Below are 24,581 nucleotides of genomic sequence, written 5' to 3'. Positions count from 1 at the left end.
GTCTCCTTAAGGAGCGACCACTCTCCTTGGACACCTCACTGGCATAGTGTGACTATGTTGCTCCAGTGAAGCAAGGCCCTACATTTACCTTCAATATTCATCTGCTGGTAATGTCAGTTTCTGGAAGTTGTATCCAGTCAGTTGCAAAGTATGTTCTAGGTATCAGTGGATGGGATCCTATTAATTTTGTAGGAAATTACATATAAAAAGCACCTGATTTCCACCAAAAAAATTGTTATGCTTTTTGTGGGGGGGCTGATGATGAATCAGAGCCCTGAAAGCTTCCTCTGCCTGCACCAAAGGGGCATTATGTGAGCCTGATTTTTTTGGAACTTAGGTTGCATGAACCCTCTTGCCTCACCTTTTCAGCTAGGTTTTCTCCATCTCTCATTCTGATAGCACCCCTTTTTTCTTCCTTTGATGCTTATGGAGCAACTACTTGGTACATCAGTGTTTTTCCTCTGCTACTGGCTGTTGTGAAAAGAAATCTCTTCTTGTGAGTCGTGAGACCTTTGGAGCATTAAGGCAGTACAGAGAAGCGGTATGGTCTTGACTCTGACTTCACATGTGGCTTTTGGCTAATGGCTGATTTGTTGCTCCACTTACTAAAGCAAGAATAATGATTACTGTCTTGCAGATATGGTATAACCATTTGTCAACTGCTTTGAAAATTAGGAAGGCCACAAATATGAAAGCACAGTAAGCACTGCAGCAAGGTCTTGATTACTGTTCTACAGCGTGCTCCGGAACTGCTCCATTTGATACCTGATATTAAACACTATTTAAAATATAGCCACTAGAATGGGCAGAATTTAATTTGACTTCTCAAAATTTGAGCACTTTTAGAAAACTAACAGCATTTGGGGAAATCTGTTGCTGCTAGTCTCAAGGTACTCTGTGAAAAGCAGAAGTTATAGTATGATTTGCAAATGTCTATTTTTCCACTGTAATGGAGGAAAGCAGGCAGGAGCCAATGTTGGGTACAAAGCAGTATTTATATATTTATTTATATCGGTATATTTACCTCCAGCATAAAACATAAGTCTAGATAAGCCAAACAAAAAGTTGGGGAGTCCTGAGAACCAGCACCCCAAAATTCAGCAAAATATAAATACAAATCAAAGAGAAAAGAGGGAAGCCAGGCTTTCCTCCAGAGCAAAAAAAACCAAATAATCATTAATAACATCTGCTAAGAATGTAACTCTACAAATCTGCTGGCAATATACAGTGATTAAAGCTGTGACAGCAACACTTAAACCAAACAAATTAGTGCTTTACTTTTTCCTTAATCTGTGCAGTGGTGGCAGCGCAATTTCTATTTACAGGCTTTTAAGCTTTAACAGGAGCCCAAAAGGCTTATGAATTTGCTTTTGAAACAAACTCCAAAACAGCCAAACTTCAGAAAGTGGCTCTGTGTTCACACTTGTCTTCCTCCCAGCCAAGGATGTCTAGACAGATGGAGCTTCAGGTTTCCAGAAACAGAGAGAAAGGAGCTCCCTGCTTGCAAGGCTGGAAACAGTAGCTCAGAGCTCCCTCTGTCTCATGCAGGGAAAGGCCTGATTGTTAATTCTTGCTGTTACTATTTTCAAAGGGGTAAAAACATCTCTTGCTGCAGGTGAGTAAAGCAGAGACAACTTTCTCTGGTAGTCTCTACAGAGCACAATCATTTCTACGAACTGATGCCATCATGTGACATTTTACCTGCTAACAAATGTACTGCACTCCTGTGAGACTCTGGTTCCTGCTTAACTGACATACCATTCTGTCATGGCTGACAAGATCTGTGTGTAGTTTGTAAATTACTTTTAGGATGAAAGGTGCTATAGAAATGTAAGAAATCATAAAAGCACATTTGGAATCTGTTTTTATTGCATCTTGGAAATACCTAAGATGTTAGCTAGCCACTGCCATTTTTGCTTTAAAATGGTTTGGAGTGAGTAGGACTCACCCCTAGATTTTAATTATTGCCTTGACCTTTGGAAGGGGAAGTGAACACAGTACTGAGAAACTAACCAGCCATCCTTGTTGAGCCATCCCAGAGCATGTGTTACACATCTCACCTGCCATCCCTGCATATAGGTCATGTTGACAGGAAAAGGTGCTAGAGAAGTTACTGCAAGCGTTCAAAACTGGCATTGGATGAAAGTACTGACTGATTCTATGCTGGAGCACCAGGGGATACTGGCACTGCATCAGCACACTTCCACTAGCATGCAGCTTTCCACCACTGATATTCAGCTTCCAGTGATTGCCCCCCCAGCGGGTGCCTTCTTTTGTAGAGATGTGAAATGCACCTATGGATCCTCCTAACTGCTATCAGCCATTCCCTCTGAGAACACCACTGGGGGGAAGGGAGGGGATTGTTTGGTGGTGATTGCAGTGTCTTCAACCCTGGTCCCGACAGCTCTGCCTTTATTTAAAGTACAGGCATTCAATTCCACTCTGTTCAAAACAGAGAGGAAAAATACTGGCTGAACACGATAGTGTTAACCCTCAATTGAGAGGTCCCAGCAGGATATATGAGATTACTCACTTGAGCAGGTGTTTGCAAGATTGGGGCCACTGATTGCCAAACAGTGAACAAAAGCTGCCATATAAGAAATTTCCCAGCTTAAGGCCAGCAGAGTTCAAGGCAAGCAGGGAAATCAATGTAAAAGCATCAAGTGTCTTTTCCAGAGTTGCATTGGAGAACTTCGTAAGCTGTTGACAGGATCACAGAGTCCTATTAAGAATGGAGCAGTGACTGTGGGCATATAGGGGCCTTTTGTTCTTCTCTACTGTGATGCCTGGAGTAGCACAGGCCTGCCCTAGTTGCCACATATTCAATACTGACTCTCATGTTCCTCCCTGCCAGTGTTTAAGTGCATTTTAGTAAATAGATCATTACTATACGGTTAACAGAATTCTGCTTTCAGGACCAGAGTGGGAATTGAAAGCCAGGGCTGACCCTTAGGAGAGTTGCCCTCTGACTCCCACTGAAGTAGTCAGGCATTGCAGACTTGGAGAGAAACAACTGGATCTCCTGCTTGTTTCTTATCCCTCAAATAAACTAATGGCTGCATCCCCCTGTTTTATCTGTATTAAGTTAGAGGGTATTTATGATGTTTTGGGCATTATGCCTGGTTGGTTGTGTGAGAATTTGTTCCTGAAGATGTTAGTTCTTGTTTAGGCTGATTAGAAAAGGATGATCCTGCCTTGAGTAGGTGGTGGGACTCCTGAGGTCCTTGGCAGCCTAACTTGTCTACGATTCTCAGCTGGGGTGAGAGAGTGGGGAGGTTCCTGGAGTCCATATAGGAACCATTTCTACATTTGGCCAAAAAGTGTGCAGCTGTTTTCCTGCAGCAACAGTGCCAGCTGGTGGTGAACCAAAGTAATTTGAAAACATGCATTCTTTCCAGAGGTGTGACCTGAGTCAGCAGTTGGATGGCTGAGTTTGTCTTCACTAAAGGCAAGGCATGGTAATCACGGCTCCTGCCTTAGTACCTGACCCCTGACACAGGTGCCCATCCCCAGTTTGGTTAAAGCTGCCTATATCAGGTGATGAGACTGTGCCACGGGTAAGACTGTTTCTCCTAGAGGAGTTTTCTAGTCTGGTTGAGGATGGAAGAATGGTGTTTCCTCCCCAGTTGCCTTAATTCCCCTCTTGAAGTAGCAGCCTGGGATGGCTCCTGACTCCAGAAAGGCAGAAACTTCCTCCCTGTGACAGAGCGGGGGAAAAGGGAAAGGAGCAGCCAGGAACTGGCTGTATTTGTCAAAGTCTGACAAGCCCTACTGCCACAGCACCAGGACAGTTCTCAGGCTTCCAGACAGGGTAAAGCACCAGCCCCCTTTGGTTTCCTATGTAAGACGAAAATAGGTCAATAATGACGAGTAAGAGGCCTATTTTTATACTGCTTTAAAAAGTCAGTAGTTTAGCAAGTTAAGACCTTGTAACAGTAAAACACCCAGCACACTTGGCAGGCCAATGGGCAACAGGGCCTACAGTCACTTTTGCTGGCCCCTCCTGGAGGAAATCCTCAGGGTAGGAGAATGGATTTGGCAGAGACCCCCTTGGGGAGCAGCTCTGGATGCACCAGAAGATACTGTAAACCCAGCCCACCTGGGTGTCTAGCAGCCTTTCCCCCGTTCTGCATTGCTGTCTTCACTGTTGGAACAGGACAGCCTCCACATCCATCCAATGACTGAAATAAGTGCAGGCTCCAGTAAGGAGCCCCTGCAAACTGGAGCCTCAGGCAGATGGGTGACTGCTTCTGGACCTGAGAAGCCTCTTTTCCCACATCTTTAGGAAAGGAGATAATACAAACAACCCCTTGCCTGCACAAGGAATGGCTTCAGCATAGTCTGAGCAGTTTATCTGGAAAGTCTGTCCATCCAGGCCTGCTCTTCATGGAGTGTAGGAAACAGGGAGGAAGCAAAGGGATCAAGAGGAATTCTGTGGCCTCCCTGGTTCTGCTCTTGGCAGAGTGCATGTCTGTGTGTGAGGAGCCTTCAGTTACGGGTTTTGGCTTCATTTAGAGTCCAGGAGATCAGGAATGCAGGGAAACAACTGCTGGCTGACCAGCAAGAACAGCAACTCCAGTGTCTGATTTCCAGTATGTCCAGAAGGAATTCCAGTGCTTCTGCATTAAAAAGCGCTCCAGTGTTGACAACAAATTCCAGTGTTGCAGAGAGCTGCTGCATTGCTTCAAAAAGCAATGGGCCCACTCAGGCTGGAGTTGCCAGCCATGCTGCAGTCACAGCTCTGAGGGGCTGGGATAAACCTGTCCATGCATGATCCAGTGTAACACTCTTAGATCCAGTGTTGTAAGGGAGGGAGCAAGAGAGGAGGGAAAGAGTTCCTCAGGGTATTGTGGGATATGGTGTTTATAGGTATCGTGGCGCAGTTGCACTGTTCCATGTTCCTTGCTTGTTTTGCACTCAGTGTCTATGTTGTCTCCAGTTTGGAGTCTAGAGAGGAAGGCAGGAGCACAATGGGACTTGGGAGTTCACAGAGGAAGGTATGGAGCAGTCTAGAAGATTTTACCAGTTCCCTTCCTCTCTCCCATTAAATGGCACTGGTGCAGCCAGGATTCACTTGCAGAGCCAATAAAACTGGAAATAATAGTCAGTGAAACGATGTCCCATTTGTTCAGTTGTTGCACTACAGTTGGTGTGGCCCTGTGGGAGACAGAGAACATCAAGCGAAGCTCTCAGGTTGGTGAGGATCCATAGTGAACTCACCCACCTGTGCTCTGAGGAAGAGGAGGATTACCTGGCCAAGCTCATATATGGCTCCCCACCCACTCCCAGCTGACTGAAAAACAGGCCAACAGACTCCCATCAGCTGTTGAGCTTGAGACATGAGCTCTGTATTTTCCCTTCTTCCACTCCTCCTCCTGTCCTTTAGTAAGTTTTGGCTTCTTGCAGCCCACCTAACTCTCTTCCTCCAGCAACGTGACTATCAGTGCCTCCCTGTGGTGAGAAGGATGATGGGTGGTAGGGCTCTCACAAGTTCCTCCCATAAGAAAGAGGACTTGAGACTGGACCAAGGTAGGAGGCTTAGCAATGAGGGCTGCTCTTCCTGGCTCCTGTCTTGGTCCCGTAAGTTCAGATGTGAAACACTGCACTATTGCCCTAGACAGCAGAGAATGTAAAGCACATCTTCATACTTACAGGCCAGGCTACCCGAAAGTGGTAGGTGAATTCCTGGAATGACAGCATTACTATAGGCCAACGGTGCATCCTTTCCTAAAGGGAAGGAGAAGACATGGCCACTGAATTCTTGGAGCAGACCTCAAGGACCATCTAGTTCCACTTCTGAACAGATGAAAGAGCTGTGGCTCCTAAACAACTGCACGTAGCTCACATGCAAAGTTGAATCACCAATGTTTGGTGTTAGGCACCCTTGGTGACACAGATATAAAACATTTGGCTCCACTGCATCGGCTTCTCAGGCATCATCCTGCAAAACCCAAAGAAAGGACTGGGGTCCCAGACACCAGTGGTGGAACTGGAGTGATGTGTGGGAGGGAACCCAAAATCCTGCACTGGCCATTAGAGAAACATGTCCGGCTGCAGAAGTGCCAGAGCAAGGGAGGTTGGCTGAGCTGACAGCAATTTGTTTGCAAAGGTGCCATGCTCACACTGCCTCACAAAATGCTAGGTAAGGAGATTTGCCTATGCATGGGTTTAAATGATTTAAGCTAAAACCTGGATACCCCATTTGTAAACCTGTGGCTGGTGGAGTGGCCTCTTTATTAGGGTAGCTGCAGGGTGGGAGGAGGCAAAGAATGATTGCCTGTAGAAAGAGGAGGGCTAAATGTCCTGTCCTACAGATTTAATGAGAAAATACAGAAATCACACCACTAAATTAGTAGGTGCAGACAGAGCAGTCAGTGAAAGGAAAGGGGTCAGGAATAAGGAAACAAATGGTACTAAAGAAGATGGTGTCACAGACAGTAGTGCAGGGGGAACAGCAGCAGGATAAGGAAGGAAAGGACACTGTTAATGTAAACCCAGTGGCCAGAGGCTTGTATGGGTATAGGAATAGAAGAATATAAGAAGTTAACATGACAACAGTGTCCCTGAGGTTGGGGGAGGTTTGCTGAAGGCTTTGAGGCTGTTGCGCTGCACAGTATCCAGGGCCCTGCCTGTAGCCTAATTCAAGGGGTTTTGGCAGAAGTGAGGTAATTCCCTCACCTTGTGGGGCTGGAGACAAAGCAGCTCACTGAGAACCAGGGTCAACTGGCTGACCCCAAGCTTGGTGTCACTGCAGCTAGACTGCTCCCCAAGCCAGAGCTTGCTCAAGTCTGTTCATTGTGTTTTGCAGCGTAGACATGGCCTCTGTCCTTTGAGGAATGCCACATCCCTACCTGGGTCCCTGTTGTACTGGTGGAGCTGTCGACACTCACGGCGTCCTGACACGGGCTGCTGGAGTCAATGCCACAAAGGTAGATGGACACAGCTGAAGAGGCACTGGAGAGATGTGCATGAAGTGAGACAGGAAGCTACCACCAGAGGAGGTTGCTGGCTCTGAAACAGAACCCCAGCAGCTTCCCACTCCCTCCACTGTTACCCCAGCTCTACAGCCCACCCAGTAATTAGCTTCTCATGACCTGCCCTTTCCACCACATCCGTGTAGTCTGCTCCACTCATAGCTACCTCCCAACCTGCCCCTTCAAACAACGGTCTCTCCTTTCATACAGCTACACCCCTCCCCACAAAAACTGCTCCTTCCCATCTCACCCCCTGCATGCCTTGCCCCACAAATTGCCCCTTCTCATCAGTCCCAGAAAGAACAACTTAGTTTTCTCATGCACCTTTACCCTTATGCCCCATCAGAGCCAGACTTTTCATACAGTACTCCATTACCCATCACTTCCCCCTCACACACTACACACCCGCCTTCATAGTGCCCCCCATACCTTTCTCTTCCTTCTCCCAATATTAGTTCTTGAACCATGACCCTGCAATCTGATTATTCCCACTGCTCAGAGTAGAACCTGTTCCCCTACTCACAATGAAACGTGCCTCCTCTTCCCACTCTGCCCCTCTTCTTTTGCACCCATGCCCTTATTAGCCCTTTGTGCCTTCTCCACTCAGATTGTCACTCTGTTAGTCCCCTGCTTCCATGAGGTCACTGCTAAATTCTTCCCTGCAGCCCCCACTCTCTCAGGAATGGAAACCAACAGGAGGCAAGCCCCTTGACTCACTTCATCTCCAAGGTCATGTTGGTGTTCACTGCTGTGAGCTGGCTGATGGGAATGCGGTAGGTGAGGTTTCCCATCCTGTGGGGACAAATCAAGAAAGACCAAGGTTTAACGTCAATACAACCTACTTCAGGGAAAGGTCCATAGGGAAGGGCATCCTGCACCCTCCAGCAAAGCAAAGCGGCCATCACCTAGTAGGGCTGTGCAGCCTTTTTGAGCAGAAAAGAATCCTCTGATCCTACTTTGGCTCAGCCTGATGGCCTCTTCTCACCAGTTCCAACAAAACTCTAGTGAGGAGCTGGGCCCAAGGATCAGCCATGAGTAATAGACCCTTCCACCCATCCCATGAGGCCTCAGACAGCAGCAACTCAAAGTCTTTAGAGGCCTACGGACCTCATGGAATGGGCTGGAGGAGTGACTCAGACCACTCCCTACTGGGACAGAAGAGTACATCCTAACCATTACTGAGCTGGGCAGTAATGAATCTCCTTGTTGGCATTGTCAACAGAGAAGCCAAGGATTGAGGGTGTGATGGAGAATGAACAAGAAGGCCAAGGCAGGCTATGGCCCAGTAGCTGGGCTGTGTCAGGGAAGCCAGATTAGCTGAACCTGTCCTATGCATAACAAGAGCTTCCATCCGCTGTGCAGGCATTTTTGCTGCCATCAATGCTGGGCAGAATGAACCAGCCCCTCACTCACCTGCATGTGTCACTAGTTGCACAGTACTGGGACGTGATGGCCATGCCGATTTCTACAATCTGTATGGAGTGGAGTAAAGGACTTGAGCCTGCAAGACAGGGGAGAGGTTACAAAGGAGCTGAAAGTATCCACCAGTCTGAGAAGAAGCAGAGAAGTTAGGGTTGGGAGGGACATCTGTGAAGCCAGCTCTCCCCACCACTGCCACATTATGGATTCCTTCATCCTCATCACTAATTCCCCATCTCCCTCCACCTCCACCAGGCTGTGCTTGTTCCTGCCTGCATTATCTCACTGACAAAGGGCAGCCTGGTGCTCTGCTGTAAGGGCTACAGCCAGTGTCTTCCAACAAATTCCGTCCCTTCACAAGCAACTGCCAGTTTTTGGAAGAGCCATGTGCTCACAGGCCCTGGAGGCTTCTAGGTGAGCTGGGACGCTTGTCCCTTGGAAAATAAAGTCTCTTGCATCTTGGGTGCACAACACTTCTCAGAGGAGCCTGAGAGTTAGTTCCTGAATCCCCATCCAAACTCCCTTAGGCCACCCAGAACATCCTAGCCTCACCCCCTCTGGCTCTACACATAGCTCCCTGTACCACCACTTCTCCACCTATCAGAACAGGGGGCCTGCTCTGCCTCTGTGACATCAACCCTGAGCCTCTCTGTTGTGCTGGCAGAGGAGACAGAACCAGGAAAAGATTCTCCCCCAGCTCCCTCTTGGACTTGAGCTGTCCTCTTATAGCTTCTTCACCTCTGCTACAGGAGTCGGGGTAGAACACACTTGGGATTGCGATAAGCCTTCTCCATATCCCCAAAGAGTTAGACATGTCCTTCAAACCCAGCCCAGTCTGCAGACCATTGTGGTAGTGGCCACACCTTTTGCTCTGGCACCATCATGTGCCTAAAGTTGCATATTTCAGTTGTCCATTTAGTACTTGGGTTTGTTGTGGAAACTGTTAAATGAGCTGGGAGGCTGGGGGTTGATGTGGCAGAGGCAGGGAGCTGAGAGAACTCAAGGCAGGAAGTAGCATATAGGGACTGGATGCACTTTGAGCATCTGGCATTTCTGAAAACTTTATCTCTAGGGTTTTAAAGACCCTCATCCCCCCAAGGGCTTTAAAAGCACTAGGGGAAAATTCAGAGCTGGTGTAAGCAGATGCAGCTCCACTGAAGTCCACCAAGTGGTGCTACAGCCCGGATAGTCATGTGCGAATGGGCAGGCATGCACCATGACCTGGCAGCTCTTGTCTTTGAGACCCAGTGTAACCCACTAGTTCTGTTTGATGGTGCAGGGAGGTAAGGGAGTGTCAACCTGACAGCCATCATGACAGCAATCATGTTGGGGAAGCAGCAATGGGTGTTACACCATGTGCTCTCGATTTCTTCTGCCGACCTCTCAAACTCAGCCTGTGTGGTTGTGGAATGTGATGGAGTGAGATGCTGTCTCAGTACCAAGGCCATCACTTTGGTATTGGGTACTCTGTCAAGATTTCTGTTACACCTAGGCAGGACAGGGAGAGTGGAACCCCCCAGATAGTCGTAAGTGTAGCCAAAGTGTGGGGGAACAGAGGTCAGCAGGTCTAGGTCTGGAATGTGCTGTGTGAGATAGAAGGTATTAAGGGTTCTGTCAGGGGGGTATAGCTCAGTCAAAGAGGGGGCTTTGGTATTCACAACAGCTTTGGCTTCTGTGAGAAGGTGCAGGGAGACAGTTTAAGTTGTGTGGGACTGAGGTATAGGTTCAGGTTTAAAGATCAAAGTGATGGGGGGCAGGGGATTGAGATAAGTGACCTACCACTAAGATGTCTCAGGTTATCCATTATCGCATGAATTTAACCAAACAGAGTGCAGAGCGGAGAGGGGAGGTCCACTTACCCTCCTGACTGGCACCTGCCACCTGGGGCCGCTCACTCCCTGATGGGCTGACGCTGCGTTGCTGCCGGGCCTGCCCTTGTGGGAAGCTGTTGCGGGACAGTGAAAGCTGGGAGATGTACTTGGACTTGCTCTGGATGTGGGTGAAGGGGGAGGATGGGCTGGCGTTAGGGCTGCCAAAGCCCTGCGATCTCTCAGAGTTCTTTGTCCACTTTGTGTGGGACATCACTTTCCCAGTGATGCCCCTGGATTTGGCTTTGATGTTTGTCACTGGCAGAAGTGATGTGTGGCTTTGGTCTGTGGGGAGAAGAAGATAAGCGACTGCGCTCAGAGAGCGGGGAGGCTGAGCTCAAAGACAGAATTACCACTGCTCCACAGCCAGGCAAATCTCCCCACTGGGCATAGATATCTGAGACCAAATGCTTCTCCAACCATATAGGGTGTGAGCTCAACTCAGAGGACATGTAGCTCATAACCAGAAAGAAATGGAGTTGTCTACCCCCCACCCCTCCCTCGTGGTGTCTTCCTACCCCTGTAATGAGGTGAGCCCATCCCCACCCCTACGTGCCTGAAGTAAACTCCAGAGCTATAGAAGGCCATGTGGATGTGAGGTCTGCTCTGGAAGCAGCAATCAGAGGACCCCTGACAAGGGAAGTCCAGACTCCCAGGGTGAAAGCAAAGTCCTGCGGTCCAGGCAAGTGCAGTGTTTAATGGTCAATGAATGACAGCATTGGCCAGGGCCAACTGCCCCAGGGCTGCTGAGTGATATCATGCCTGGGGCAGATGCTTTTCACATTGAAGCACCAGACAGAGAAGAATGGAGAAAGCTGGCTCCTGAGCAGCTAACAGTAAGGCATGGCTAACGGCCCATCCAGCCTTGGCTCCAAATTAACACAGACATGGGGATTGCAATACATGGTGGGGATGAAGCACTCAACCCCCATGATGTTTTCAGCCCATGTAGCCCAATGTCTCCCAGAGTGGCAGTACAGATGCTGAGGGGAAGAGTATTTATGCACTGCCTGTCCAGACTAACCTGCCCCCTGCCCCTCCTCCTTTACACCTTCCAGGATTCAGACAACTAGGAAGACCAAACTCAAGAGACTGCAGCCCTAATTATCATATTTCACGCCCACTGATGGACCTGTCCTCCATGAATCTGCCCAGTCCCATTTTGAACATGGTTAAATTAGCAGCCTCCCTAATATCTTGCGACAATGATGTCCACAAGTTAATTACATGCTGTGTGAAAAAGTTCTTGTTTGTTTTAAACCTGCTACCTAAGAATGTCATCTTACATCCCATAGTTCTAGTACTGTGAGAGCAAGTAAATACCAGTAGTAAATCCCTATTTACTTTCTCCACATCATTCAAGATTTTATAGACCTCTATCATATTCGACTTTAGTTGCGTCTGCTCTAAACTAAAGTCCTAGCCTATTTAGTTTCTCCTCGTACAGAACCCTCTCCATACCCCTAATCATCCCTCATCTGTCCTTCTTCTACCTCTACTAAATCCCAGAACTGCATGCAGGTGTGGGTATATCATGGGTTTATACAATGGTATAATAACATTTTCTCTTTTGTTTTCAATTCCATTTTTAGTAATTCCCAACATCCTATTTGCATGGGCTGTGCTTACCTGTCCGGTTGGTGGCATGTGTGGGGCTGGTCTCAGAGACAGCAACAGAGGATGCATTGGTAGGAGTAGCAGAACAGCAGGTGGAGAAGCATGGAGGACTGAAGCATGCTAGCACACTTTGGCTGGACATGCCATGTGGCAAGTTGTGCATGTTTGTTGTGACTGCAAGACAAAGAGGGAGATTGAGTGAGCCAGCCCCAGAAGGGCAAGACAGCATCAGCAGCACTGACAGCCATGGTCTGAGACATGGCTACTCCCATTCATCAAAGTTCAGTCCCTGTGGGCCCCCTTTGCTGTGACATAGCCATATCATCTCTGGCATATGACAACCCTCAGGAACCACCAGTGCTGAGAGAAGGCTATATTTTATGCACTAAATTATATCAGAGTATCTAGGAACCAATACTAGCCCTATCATGGTACATACTGTGTAAGGGGGCTCCGTTGCTGGGTGCACTGGGTGACATAGTAGAACGTACAACCTCTGTCTTGTCAAAGTTCTGATTTGATCTGAAATGCAGGAAAGTGTGCATTAGAGGGCAGGATGCAGCCACCAACGATGCTTGTCTACACCTGGAGGGAAGGCAGGTAAGAAGGGGCTGTGCAGTGATGGCAGATGATATATGAGGGTGTGGAGTGACAGCAAGAGCAGGAATGGAAATGGGGAAGGATGAAGGTTAGCAAGAGACAGCAGGGAAGGAAAGGGGAAGAATGCCAGATTGGAGAAAGAAAAGAAGGAAACAGTATGGGGGAGGGGGTCAGGACACCAGGACTACCACAGCAGGTCACACAGGGGTCCAGCTGCCTCCAAGGTCTGACCGCGAGAAGTACCATGTGCTTCAGACAGAGCCCTCTTTGATTGATTATGGCACAGCCTGGCCATGAGAAGGTGTTTTCTCATCCCCAATCAGTCAGGGGTCAGTATGAGTTTTCACATCCTTTCTTGGGCTGCCTTAAGTAACCATACAGTGTACTTACCTGTATACACGCTTAGGCTTTGCTCAAACCCTACCCACACCCCTGGTCTCTACCACTACTGTCCCATGAGCTCATTAGACTTTGTGTGATGGGTCTCCTAGCCCTTTCAACTGTCCTGCCCTTTCCATTTTGGTGAATGCCCCCTCACACTTGGACTGTTAGAATGAAATGAGAAAAGAAGTGTTCAGTCTACTACCTCTGCCCTGTTCACTAGCTTATACTTTCCTCTCTAGCATTCATCTTTCCTCCAAACTGAACAGTCCCATCCATTTAGTCCCATCTCTTTGAATGACTTTGGATTTTCCTGTACTCTTCCCTGCCCACATCACTTTCCTTCTTGACATACTATGATCAGGACTGATGACAACAGATCCTGAGATGGGGAAAGCATGAGGGCAGCAGAACTAGGATGCTAGATTTCAAAAAGGCAGATTTCAACTGACTTAAGAAGTTAGTAGGCATGGTGCCATAGGAAGACAGACTGAAAGATAAAGGTGCCTAGGAGGGCTAGAAGCTTCTAAAGGGCACAGTCTTGGAAGCCCAACAAGAAACTGTTCCAACATGATGAAAGCAGAAGAAGGAGAGTAAGAGGCCAATGTGGCTGCTTAAGGAGCTTCTAGAATGCCTCAAATGCAAAAGAAAAGCATACGGCCAATGGAAGAAAAATGGCAGGTCACCAAGGAAGTGTACCAGAAAATAGCAAAAAACTGCAGAACAAAACCAGGAAGGCAAAGATATAGAATGAGCTGTACCTGGTGAGGAAGATTAAAGACAACAAGAAGAGGTTCCATAAGCATCTTGGCCAGAAGAGAAAGACCAAGGAAGCTGTGAGTCCCCACTGTTAAATACCCAAGGGGAACTCTTAACAGAAGACGCAAAGGCAGAGCTACTCAAAAACTACTTTGCCTCAGTGTTCCCAAAATAATTATGGTGCAACCAGGCACTTAATAAAGATTAGCTGAATAAGGAAGGAGGCAAGTTGAGGGATGGGTTAGCAAAAGAGACAGTCAGAGAGCTTTTGATGAGTCTGAACAAATTTAAGCAAGCAGGTCCTTGTGAACTTCATCCCGGGGTACTGAAGGAATTGGCAGTGGATATGTTGGAGCCCACGGCAATAATATTTGGAAAGTTGCAGGAGACAGACAAGGTACCAGATGACTAGGAAAAGGCTAATGTAGTGCCCCTTTTTAAAAAAAGGCAATAAGGAAGACCCAGGGAACTAGACTACACTTAGCCTCACCTCAATACCTGGGAAATTATTGGAGCATATCCAACAGAAGTCCATTTGCAAGCATCTGGAGGAGAAAAGACTGATAAAAAGAACCCATCTTGGATTTACTAAGAACCAATCATGTCAAACAAACTTTCTCCTTCTTTGACAAAGTAACTACTTGAATGGATGAAGGGAATACTGTGGATATAGCCTATTTGGACTTCACTAAGGCTTTTGACAAGATCCCAAATGAGCTTCTTATAAACAGATTGGAGAAATGTAGGCTAGATAAAACTGCTGTAAGGTGAAAAACCAACTAGCTCAACAGCCGCATGCAAAGGGTAATTATAAATGGATCTATGTCAGAACTGCAGAAGGTTTTGAGTGGAGTCCCACAAGGGCCTGTCCTGGGCCAAGTGCTGTTCACCTCATTTATTCAATGGGTAATTTGGGTACTGATATAGAAAATTTCTTGAAGAAGTTTGGAGACAATACAAAACTGGGAAGGACTGCAAGCACACTGGAGGATGGGAGCACAGTTCAGAAGGTTCTCAAAAAATAGCACAGCTGAGCTGGAATTAACAAGATGAAGTTCAGTGCTAACAAATGCCAGGTGCTACACCTTGGGAAGAATGATCAAAAATACAAATACAGTATGGGTGACACCTGGCTGGATGGCAGCACTACAGAGAAGAATGTGGAAACCTTGGTGGGTCATAGATTCACTATGAATCTGCAGTGTGATGCCATGTAAGGTAAATAAGGTTTTGGGATGCATCAGTAGAAGCATTAGGTGCAAGACACAGAAGGTGATCACACCTCTCAGCTCAGCACTGGCTAGGCCTTATCTTGAGTAGTGTGTGCAGTTTTGGGTCTCACAGTTTAAAAAGGAGGAGGAGAAATTAGAGTCCAGGGGCAGCCAACAAAATGGTGTTGCCTCTCTGCTCAGAGTCAGACTCTGTTCACCTTATTTGGAGGCAGGAAGGAATTTTACCCCATGGTCAGACAAGTACAGGCTGTGGGGGGGTTTGCCTTTGGGGTCACTGCCCTCTTCCTCAGATCTCTCAAATGTATTTTAACAACCATTACAGCAGCAGGACATTGGCTGCCATAGCCCTCTGGCTTTACCTGTGACAGGTTAGGGTGTTATGTCAGGGCTAACTAGTTTTGCTAAGAGGTGAGACAATGGATTTGTATAGAATGGGCTGGATAGGCATAATCCTGCCTCAGGCAGAGAGTTGGACTGGATAACCTCTGGAGGTCCCTTCCTGCCATACTACTCTTAAGATTCTATGACAGGACAGTAAGGAAGAGCAAGCTATTCATTAATACGACAGCATCAGATAAGGCTGTTGGGATTAGTCTCCAGTACGATTCCCTTACAGCCTTCACACTTCCTTTGGTGTACAGCTGCTTACTGAGCAGAGGTATTCCAATGAGCTTTCTACAATGATACCCTGGTATTTTCCTTGCCAGGTCACATTTAGAGTGCAAGAAGGCTATATCTATTCTTTCTTCCCACACAGCCTGCTTTGTGTATATCAACACCACATTTCTTTTTCCATCATATTCTCTATCCACCCCCTCACTTGCTTCAATCATTCTCAGAGTTCCTTGCCATCTTCCCTAGTCAAAGCAGTGTTGCATCTTCTGCTAGATTTTTTCCTTCCTTTTTAAGATCAGTAACAGCTATAATCTTACAACACCAGGCTCTGTATGCAACCTTAGTGCTGTTACCACTGTGATGAAAACTAGCCAAAATCTTATTTACCTTTTGTGCAGCTGCATCACACTGCAGACTCATAATGAATCTATGAGCTACCAAGGCTCCCAGCAATTCAGACACTTGTCCCTGCACTGAAGTAAGGGCCTTGTTACTCATTACTTAACATGTGTTATATTTAGATTGCAGTATGCATTAAAGTGACTTAAAGTTTTCCAAGAAGTTGCATGTTAATACTTACTACGATTTAAATATAGATTGTATTACTGCACTGGAGTGTTGAACTGGCCCGGTGTGATCCCAGGTCCAAGACCAAAAATCACCTGGTATCACACTAGAGATAGTTCAAGGCTCCCATGCAGTGTGAGGGTTGGGACTAGCTTCCATGCCATGCCAGTGTCACTCCCAGCCCCTGCACCATGCTTGAGCCTTAAACCAGCTCCTGTGCAGTGTAGGGGCTGGATCTCAGCATCCCTCCTAGCCCCACACCAGAGCCTTGAACCCGAAAAGCTCTGGTGCGGTAGAGGAGTATGCAGGAAGGAAACCTGGCAAACAGCCTCCAGTGCAGTGAGTGTGAGGGCTGGAACCCAAGAAACAGCCAGTTCAAGGCTCCGATGCAGTAAGGTGGCTTGGGAGCCCAACAAACAGCTCGGGCTCCCAACCCCTCCCCATCACACCAGTTTCCTGAAAGTATTATTTCCATGGAGTAATCTGACATTAGCTCAACACATGTTAGGTAATAAGCTCTGGAGATACTCCTTACCAGAAAAGGCCTAACTTTGCTACACTAAAATGACACTTCACATGTGATTAACTGCTTGAACATTTGGATGCTACTATTGTACATGCAGTTAACTTGTGCTAAGTACAACATGTAACAAGGCCCTAAGACTTACTGAGCTATACTTTCCAAGATCTCTTTGAAAAATATCTGCTTCCTTCCGTTGTCTGGGGTAACTGCTTATTTGGGGGACACTGTACATTTAAGCAGCAGCCCAACCTAAACTCCCTTTGAAAAGCTGATTAGGGTAGCCACTTGCCCTTTTAACTTATTAAGTGATTCCCATGTCTCCTCTTATGACTTCTTGGTCTCTTGCACTGCTTCGGCTTTACAGGGCCTGAGAATTGTGGGGCCAGATTGGTGTCTCCCCAAAAGTGAGGAGATATATACCAAGAGATGGTTTGGGAACTACTCTGCCCCCCCGCCAGCTGGGCAATATTGTACTCCAGGGCACTCCCATGGCAGTCAGCAAAGCCACTTCAGCATGAGCAAGATCAAGTTTCTATACCTGTCAGCTATTCTGAAGTGTCCCTCTCCTCTTTACTCGTCTCCTTTTCTCCTTAGTGGTCCAGCCACCTGATAGAGTCTCTCGCAGCTTCCCTGCTTGTGACCTACTAAACATATGCCTTCATTTTGTTTGGCCTTCAGCTGCTTACTGTTCGAATTCCCTCAGGGCCCTCCAGTCCCATCTTCTATGTTGCCTACTGGCCTTTGTGCTCCTTCCTGTGGGACACTTATGCTGAAGGACACTCATCCAACTCACAAAACCTCTTAATCCTGGCCCTTTTCTAACCCTGGCTTTCCCCCTTTCCTTCCTGCTTTGTTGAAGAGTGTCAGTGCCTGCCATTCTGTAGATGGAAGGGAGAAGAAAAAAGGAAGCAGATAGGAAACAGCACTCAAATGACAGTACAATGAAAGAAAAGTAACATACCGTGGACATAAAGCGACTGGGACCCCAGGACCCCTGTGCCGGAAAAGGGCCAGAAGACAGGCAGTGGGGACAGTAAAAGAGCTGCAGGGCAGCCGGAAGGGAAGGGAAAGAGGAGAGAAATGGAGAGGAGTGGGACAAAAGGACAAGAGAGGGGGAGAGCAAGAGGGAGAACAAAAAGAAGGGTAACAGAAATGAAAAAAGTAAAGGAAGGAAGAGAAAAGAGAAAAAAAAAGAAATGGGAAAGAAAATGTGTTGGGAGGGAAAAGTAAATGGAGCAGAAGGGAAAGGGCAGAAATAGGAGGAAGTGGGAGGGGAGAAGGAGAAAGAGAAAGAAGTCAGTAATTCAGTAACACAAGGCCTGACATGACTGTAGGCAACTCAAGAAGTTTTGCCTGCTGCTGTCAAGGCAGCAGATCGCAGGCATCCTGCTGATGCTCTTTCCTGCCTTGGGGCACCATTTGGGGAGTCAGACCCTCAGCAAGTGCAACTTGGCATCAGTGGAAGACTGCTGATTCACACCAGTCAAGGACTTTCCCCAAGTGTTTCGATCTGCAGCCAACTGCTCTAGTCACCCAGGAATAGCCATCACCGTGGGTGCTGTAGACATGCCAAACAACAGCATATTTATTTTTTTATCTTTTCTTTTTAATCTTGAGGAGGCTCAGTGGGCACAAAGCTGCCTCTGCCCTCTAGCCTTGGCAAGCACACTCCAGCAGAACTCCACTGCCAGTGATTAACAATCTCATAATTGGCAACGTATACTCTTTAAAGGCGCTAATCAGAGAGCAAATTCTACCCTGCGATTTTTCAAACACTTCTCTAGAGGCTATTTGGGTAACCCTGAACATTTCAGTTCAACGATGGGCAGGACTCAAAGACGGAAAAGGCATCTGGGTCCCATCTCTTCCCCACCATCTCCTCCCTCACAGCCTACAATCCATTCTCCAGTAAATTGTCTAGTCAGACAACTCACTCTCAGGAGGAGTTTGTTTCCACAGTTGTATTTCAACAAGTCTCCCTACCCTACCTCCTCTCTAGTCAATCCCTCTTAGCCACCGGATTACTGGCCCCAGGCCACAAAACTACCATTCCTTTAATCTCTGTTCACTGCAGGTAAGTGGTTTATGTGGGGGTAGATGCCCTCCACCCCTTCTCTGTTCTGTCCTCAGCTTGCTGGCTTTGTTTAAATACCAGCAAACCACTAGGCAATGAGAGAAGCCACAAAGAATTTGTGCCCAGGGGAAGGGAGAGGGAAGGGCAGGAGATACATACCCATCAATATCTGCCAAGTCCTCCTCATTGCGCAAGCTCAGCACGTAGAGGGTGGACATGGACACCACACTGGGGAAGAGAGAGAATTTTAAGTGTGAGGGTGGGTATCGACTCTGCAGCAGGGGAATAGTGACTCTCTCACCAGAGCAACAGTCAATGCATCTCTGTCTGATCTATGCCCACCCAGGCTAGATGGGCAGCTGTAGGTCCATAACTTCCCAGCCCTGGTGGTACTCACAAATGGCTCATGCAGGACTGACCCTTCTATTGTCTGCTTCTCTATGGTATCACAGGCTGATGTCAGGTTGCTGCACCAGTTGCCATAAGCAACAAGGCCACCCTGAGAGATGAGCACTTAACAAGAACTCCCTGGAGTGGATCAATTGGTCTGGCCAGCAGTTAGGGCAGAGGTATTTTTATTTGTTATGCACTAACAACAGCTCAGCCTGTGGATGACCATGGAGTAGCTGGGCTCTCTACACTGAGGACAACATGCAATGAATGACATGTCTGATACATGCAGTTCCACTGTTGGGTAGAGATCGTGGCTGATGGGGCTCTGGCAAATGGCAAGTGGTGGCCTGGGAGGGATAAGAAAGACAGCAGGGCTCCAGGGTAGAAAAGGCATTCACAGATACAGGGAACAACAATGAGATTGGCTGCATGAGCCGCAGGGATATAAGGGGAAGCAATGGTGAAGCAAGCAAGGGATTGAGCTTGGACTCAGCCCTAAGGTGCTGTTGCTCCCACAGAAAGTAACGTGAATTGTGCCTGCTTACTCTAAAGCTGAACCTGGACCAAGAAACATGAACCTGAGCAACAGTGATGTGACCGGAGGAAGGAGATACCCGACCTGCTGGGTGAGCAAGATGCTTTTAAAATGGTACACAGGAGATAGCCAGCTGAAAAGACCCCATGGTTATTCCTTTGCTGTACCATGCGTGACTGAGGAAAGTAGCTTGCCATGCTATGGACAAGCAGCCAGGGGGGCAGTCACTCACCTGAATGCCATGATGATGACCAGAGCGATGATGGTACCCTGGAGGAAGCGCTGGCTGATGCAGGCTTGTTCCGAGACAGGAGATGGGGACTGCAGGACAAATGCAGGGGAATCAATTGCTTGTACAGTGCTGAACTCCTTAAAGCAGCTCTTTCTACTGCCTTAAACTTCCCTGGAAGAGGAGGACTTCCTGCCCCCACCCCAGCAGGAGGCCACTCCTCCTGCTTCATATAATGCCATTCACTATCACTGAAGTATAAGCATGACAGTTCCTCTAGAACAGCATTTCTCAACCTGTGGGTCATGATCCAAAAGTGGGTCGCAAGAATATATGAAAGTCACAAACAAATTTAAAAAAATGGCTCAAACTTTAAAATAGGATTCTCCTTTAAAGGAGGAAAACATGGGAAACCATGGGTTTTCCCTTGGAGGCTGGCAGAGTTCCGACTTGCAAGGGGCTGCTTAGGGCTCCCTATGCCTCAAACATACCCCCAGGAATCGGGGTCAGGAGTGAGGGGCACCAGCAGGGCCAGGGGGCTGTTTTCTACTTAAACTGTTTACTGGGTTAGGACTAGCCATCAATGTTTACAAACAGGTCCTGGTACAAAAGGTTTAGAACAACTGCTCTAGAAGACACTGGCCAACAGTGCTGCACTTAAAGTGACTGTAGGGAGATGGTGGCTACAGGAGATTGGCAATGGTAGGGGATAGGTGGGGCCGGGGATCTGAAGGCAGTGAGGCAGGTAACAATACTGAAAGTGCTGAAGACAGAGGGACTCCCCAGTGCTTGTACAACTTACTAGGTGCATCTACACAGGACACTACATTGCCATAGCAATGAGCTATGGTGATGTAGCTCATCACTATGGTGACATAGCACCAGCAGGCACAAACCACGACGCCAACACTTTGTCACCGTAGCTCATCACTATGGTGATGCAGTGTCTAAAAATAACTGTGCACTGCCAGGATGCACAGTACCAGTAGGTACTAACTAGGCAGTCCTGGGTACATGTAGGCATAACATGTAGGTGTAACATCTCCATTCAAGCACCCCTACCCCCAACACACCATGCAGCTCCCCAGAGACGGACCCCAGCTTCTCCTGCCCTCCAGCAGAAGCACAACAACGCAAAAGGCTTACACGCACAACAGTGTCCTGACGTACACCCTCATGCTTTGCACACCACCTAATACAACTCCTGTTCCTTTGAAAAATGCCTTCTTACCTTGCTAGCCATTTTGGGGGGCCTTTTTTTGTGGGGAACACTTCCTGCACGGCTGAACTGACTTCCTGCTTGGCTGCAAAGGGAGAAGAAAGGTTTGAAGTGGGTAGGCTTTGGCAGCACACAGAGCCATAAAGCTCAGTGAAGGTGGAGTTCAGGGGTGGTAGCACATCTGTAACAAACTCACGTGGCACATTTAGAGAATCTGGGACAGATAGCTCAGGGATTCAAAGCCCTGAAAGAGTGAAAGTCACTGCAGAATGAGTTGCTGCAATAGCCTTAACTCTGCCCCATGGTCTGGGCCTGAGGGGAAATCTCACTTCATTCTCCCTGGTGCTGAGCTCCCTGTAGCTGTAAGGGGATGCGGCAGAATCTCCCAGTGCCCCACCCCTCAGTGCTACGGCTGCCTGTGCTTCAGGGTGCACATTCCTTCCCTGCTCCTCTGCCTCCTGCCTTTGGCCATACCTGAAGGCCCCAGAGCTGACAGTCGACTTCATACTGTCCAAGCGCTTAAGCTTGGCCAGTTTGTGACTCCACCTCTCCAACTCATCAATGCGGGTCTCCAAGTTGTCGGTCAATTTGCAAAGTTCCTTCACTGCCCCAACGTTCTCCATGAAGATCCGCTCCTGCCAGGGGCCAAAGCAGAAGGAATGAGCTTTCTTTGGGTGCATAGGGACAGACATACATGTGGGCAGTGGCCTGGCCAGATCAGGCTGCCCATCAAAACTATTTTTCCCTCTTGAAATGTTCAAAATCTACTCAAGCCCAATGGAAAGGTTCCAGACCACCCATCAGCACTGGGCCATGTAGAATGGCACATCAGGAAACCCAGCCAAATTCTCCACAGCTGTTTGGAACTGATAAACATTTGCAAGGGATTTATTTTACTTTGCACCAACAAAACAGATAAAGGCACTGTCTCCAGTACTGGGTGTTCTTGGCAGCATGTACAGTTTTTATCTGTTACAAAGCTGTTGCTCACCTAGCCCCTCCCCTGCCCAGCCAAACAGGAAATAAACGGCACAAATCCTCTCTCGCCTACCTCTCCCCACCCTTAATACTTTGCTCCACATGCAACAGTTTGTGATACCTGAGCTACTTCGCAACCTGTGCCCTAAGTGAAAACTGAGTTCCAAAAATCAGGGGGCCCCAAAGATACCATCCCACCAACTGCAGGCTCCTCAGTAAAGTGAAAGAGCTCCAGTCTACACATCCTCATCAGTTCTAACTGCAGTACTGTCCAACTGGCATAGAAGTGGTCCCACCAATGTTGTTTCATCATCCCTGAAGCTTCTTTCACCGCTGTGCCTGGTCCTAACTAGGCTCTCTTGGGATAGCAACTGTCTCACATATGTGTAGGACTTGGGGGTGATTGAAACCCCTGGGGCTGGGGGTCATGGATGCTGCAATTCCCAATGCTTGGGGATGCATCAAATCCCCAGGCCCAGGGGTGCCTGAAACCTGCCAGCCCACGCACACAGCCAGGACTGAGAGTCCCACACCTAATGGGGCTCTTGGTCCTGGTTGCACATGTGGCACGGCTGGGACTCATAGCCCTGTCAGGTGCAGGACTCTCAGTTTGGCTGCACATGGCCTCTGTAGCTGGGAGACCCCTCAGCAAAGGGGCCTCCCAGCTGTGACAGCCTGCTTCTTGCTAATGCAGGGGAAGCCCAGGATCAGGCTCCCCCTACACTTGCAGTGAGGCACAACTGGAACTAAATGTGCAATTCCACAATTGCGCCTCCTGCCATGAACATGGGGCACATGGCACGGTTGTGTGAATTATGCATTAGATCCATTTGTGTCTTTACCTGCATATGTAAAGGGAGCCTTAGCCTCACCTCATTTGACTCAGCTACTTACTGGAGCATATTCTAAGAAAGTCCATTTGCAAGCTTCTGGGGAAAGAAAGGCAGATCACAGGCACCCAACATGGATTTACTAAGAATAAATCATGTCAAACTTGATCTCCTCCTTTGACACGTGGGTAGATGAAAGGAATGCTGTGAATATAGTGCATCTGGACTTTAGGTTTGCAAGTTTGCTTTAGACACAAAACGGGAAGGACTACAAACACTTTGGAGGACAAGAGCATAACTTGAAAGGATCTTTATAGATAGGAAAGCTAGCCTGGACCTAACAGGATTAAATTCAGTGCTGACAAATGCAAAGTGCTACAGCTAGGGATGAATAATCAAAAATACAACCACAAAATGGGTAACACCTGGCTGGATGGCAGTACTACAGAGAAGGATCTGGAAGTGTTGTTGGCTCACAGATTCACTATGAGTCTGCAGTGTGATGCAGCGGCACAAAAGATAAATATGGTTTTGAGATGCATCAATAGAAGTTTGGCAAGGCACCATTAGTGCCTGCCACTTTAAGGGTTGAGCCAAACAGCCAGCAGGTACTTGACTATGGCGGCCATTTTAGAACTCTGGCCACCTATATAGACAGCAGTTCCCTACTGGCAGAAACATTACCTGGCTGGAAGGCTGTATGAAACATCCTGGAGGTAAGGGCAGGAGCTTTAGGGGATGGTCTGGAGGCTCCTTGGTCCTGGGCATGACCTAAAACTGCACCCTGCTGGGAGTGTGTGGCCTGGTGGGGCTCCCAGTGGTGCAGGAGCCTCCAGAAAATGCCAGGCCATGTACCATCCTGGTGAAAGGTGGGTTGGGGTGTCTTAACCCATAGCCCCCACAATACTGTGGGTACAAGGGGGCCAGGCATGGCTATGGCCACCTGAACCCAAAGAGGGTATAAGACCCTGGTGGGGCCAGGCATAGCTCCCTGAGTCCCCACCAGTGGCCCCAGTGCAAAAAGGTGGAGATGTGGAGCCCCAGTTTGTGTGTGTATGAGTATGTATAGAGTTGCCCTGGGAGGGGCCAGGGCAAGCTTGGCTCCGGTTGGGTAACTGGCTGGCCACTACCCCGTGAGGGTCACAGGAGAGGCCCAAATATGGTACATCCGCCACCCAAGGTGTGCACTAAAAGCCTATGGCTGAAGGGGCCTGCTATGAGAGAGGGAGCAAGGTGGTATGTGTTGTTGATGCGTGGAAAAGACCCTGTGAGAGGCCCTAGTGAGAGGAGGGCGGTATGAATGTGTGCGTCTGGGGCCTGACAACGAGGGCTAAGCTAGGTCTGGCTGTAGGCCAGGATCATTGTCACCTGGATGCCATCTGCGGGGCTTGGCCTGTGGTGTAGGGGAGAAATGGAGCTGCAGATAGCAACCCCGTGGCATCGGGGCAAGAATGGGCAGCCTCCAGCCTAATTAATACCACAATTAAGAAACAACAAGGCATGGCAGGCGAGGAGACGGGCGGTTGGCCCAGAAACAGGTGGGCGGGCCAATGGCAGACCGGCCCCAAGAGAACCCCCTGTTACAAGAAGCATTAGGTGCAAAACACAAGAAGTGATTGTGCCTCTAGACAGGTTACAAGGGTGGGCGGATGACAATAGGATGGGATTCAACACAGACAAGTGCAAGGTGATGCACCTGGGGAGGAACAACTGGCACCATACCTACAGGCTGGGGAACTCCCCTCTTGTCAGCACAGAGGCGGAAAAG

At 48.2% G+C, this 24,581-nt stretch overlaps 1 protein-coding gene across 4 annotated transcripts in view; it reads right to left on the bottom strand.

Annotated features, from left to right (window-relative positions):
• Nucleotides 1–976: 976 nt before the first annotated feature.
• The window catches only part of MYRF (myelin regulatory factor), a 111,363-nt gene continuing 87,758 nt past the window's right edge, over nt 977–24,581 (bottom strand). For 3 of the 4 annotated variants that reach the window (XM_019547327.1, XM_019547331.1, XM_019547329.1), the window contains 13 exons: nt 21,480–21,640; nt 21,018–21,090; nt 19,790–19,878; nt 18,789–18,857; nt 17,517–17,597; nt 12,318–12,400; nt 11,891–12,052; nt 10,268–10,546; nt 8,388–8,475; nt 7,692–7,766; nt 6,852–6,954; nt 5,653–5,727; nt 977–5,157 (listed from right to left, as the gene is read on the bottom strand). In XM_019547327.1, the coding sequence (XP_019402872.1) occupies nt 5,071–5,157; nt 5,653–5,727; nt 6,852–6,954; nt 7,692–7,766; nt 8,388–8,475; nt 10,268–10,546; nt 11,891–12,052; nt 12,318–12,400; nt 17,517–17,597; nt 18,789–18,857; nt 19,790–19,878; nt 21,018–21,090; nt 21,480–21,640 (1,425 nt within the window). In that variant the 3' untranslated portion in view covers nt 977–5,070. The remainder of the gene's footprint in view (nt 5,158–5,652; nt 5,728–6,851; nt 6,955–7,691; nt 7,767–8,387; nt 8,476–10,267; nt 10,547–11,890; nt 12,053–12,317; nt 12,401–17,516; nt 17,598–18,788; nt 18,858–19,789; nt 19,879–21,017; nt 21,091–21,479; nt 21,641–24,581) is intronic. The other variant, XM_019547328.1, reaches the window with a different exon arrangement.

Source organism: Crocodylus porosus, unplaced genomic scaffold, assembly GCF_001723895.1.
Source record: "Crocodylus porosus isolate Cpor-Errol unplaced genomic scaffold, CroPor_comp1, whole genome shotgun sequence".
Classification (NCBI taxonomy): Eukaryota; Metazoa; Chordata; order Crocodylia; family Crocodylidae; genus Crocodylus; species Crocodylus porosus.
The sequence above is the reverse complement of the archived record's forward strand: the minus strand, read 5'-3'. Positions and strand labels throughout refer to the sequence as shown.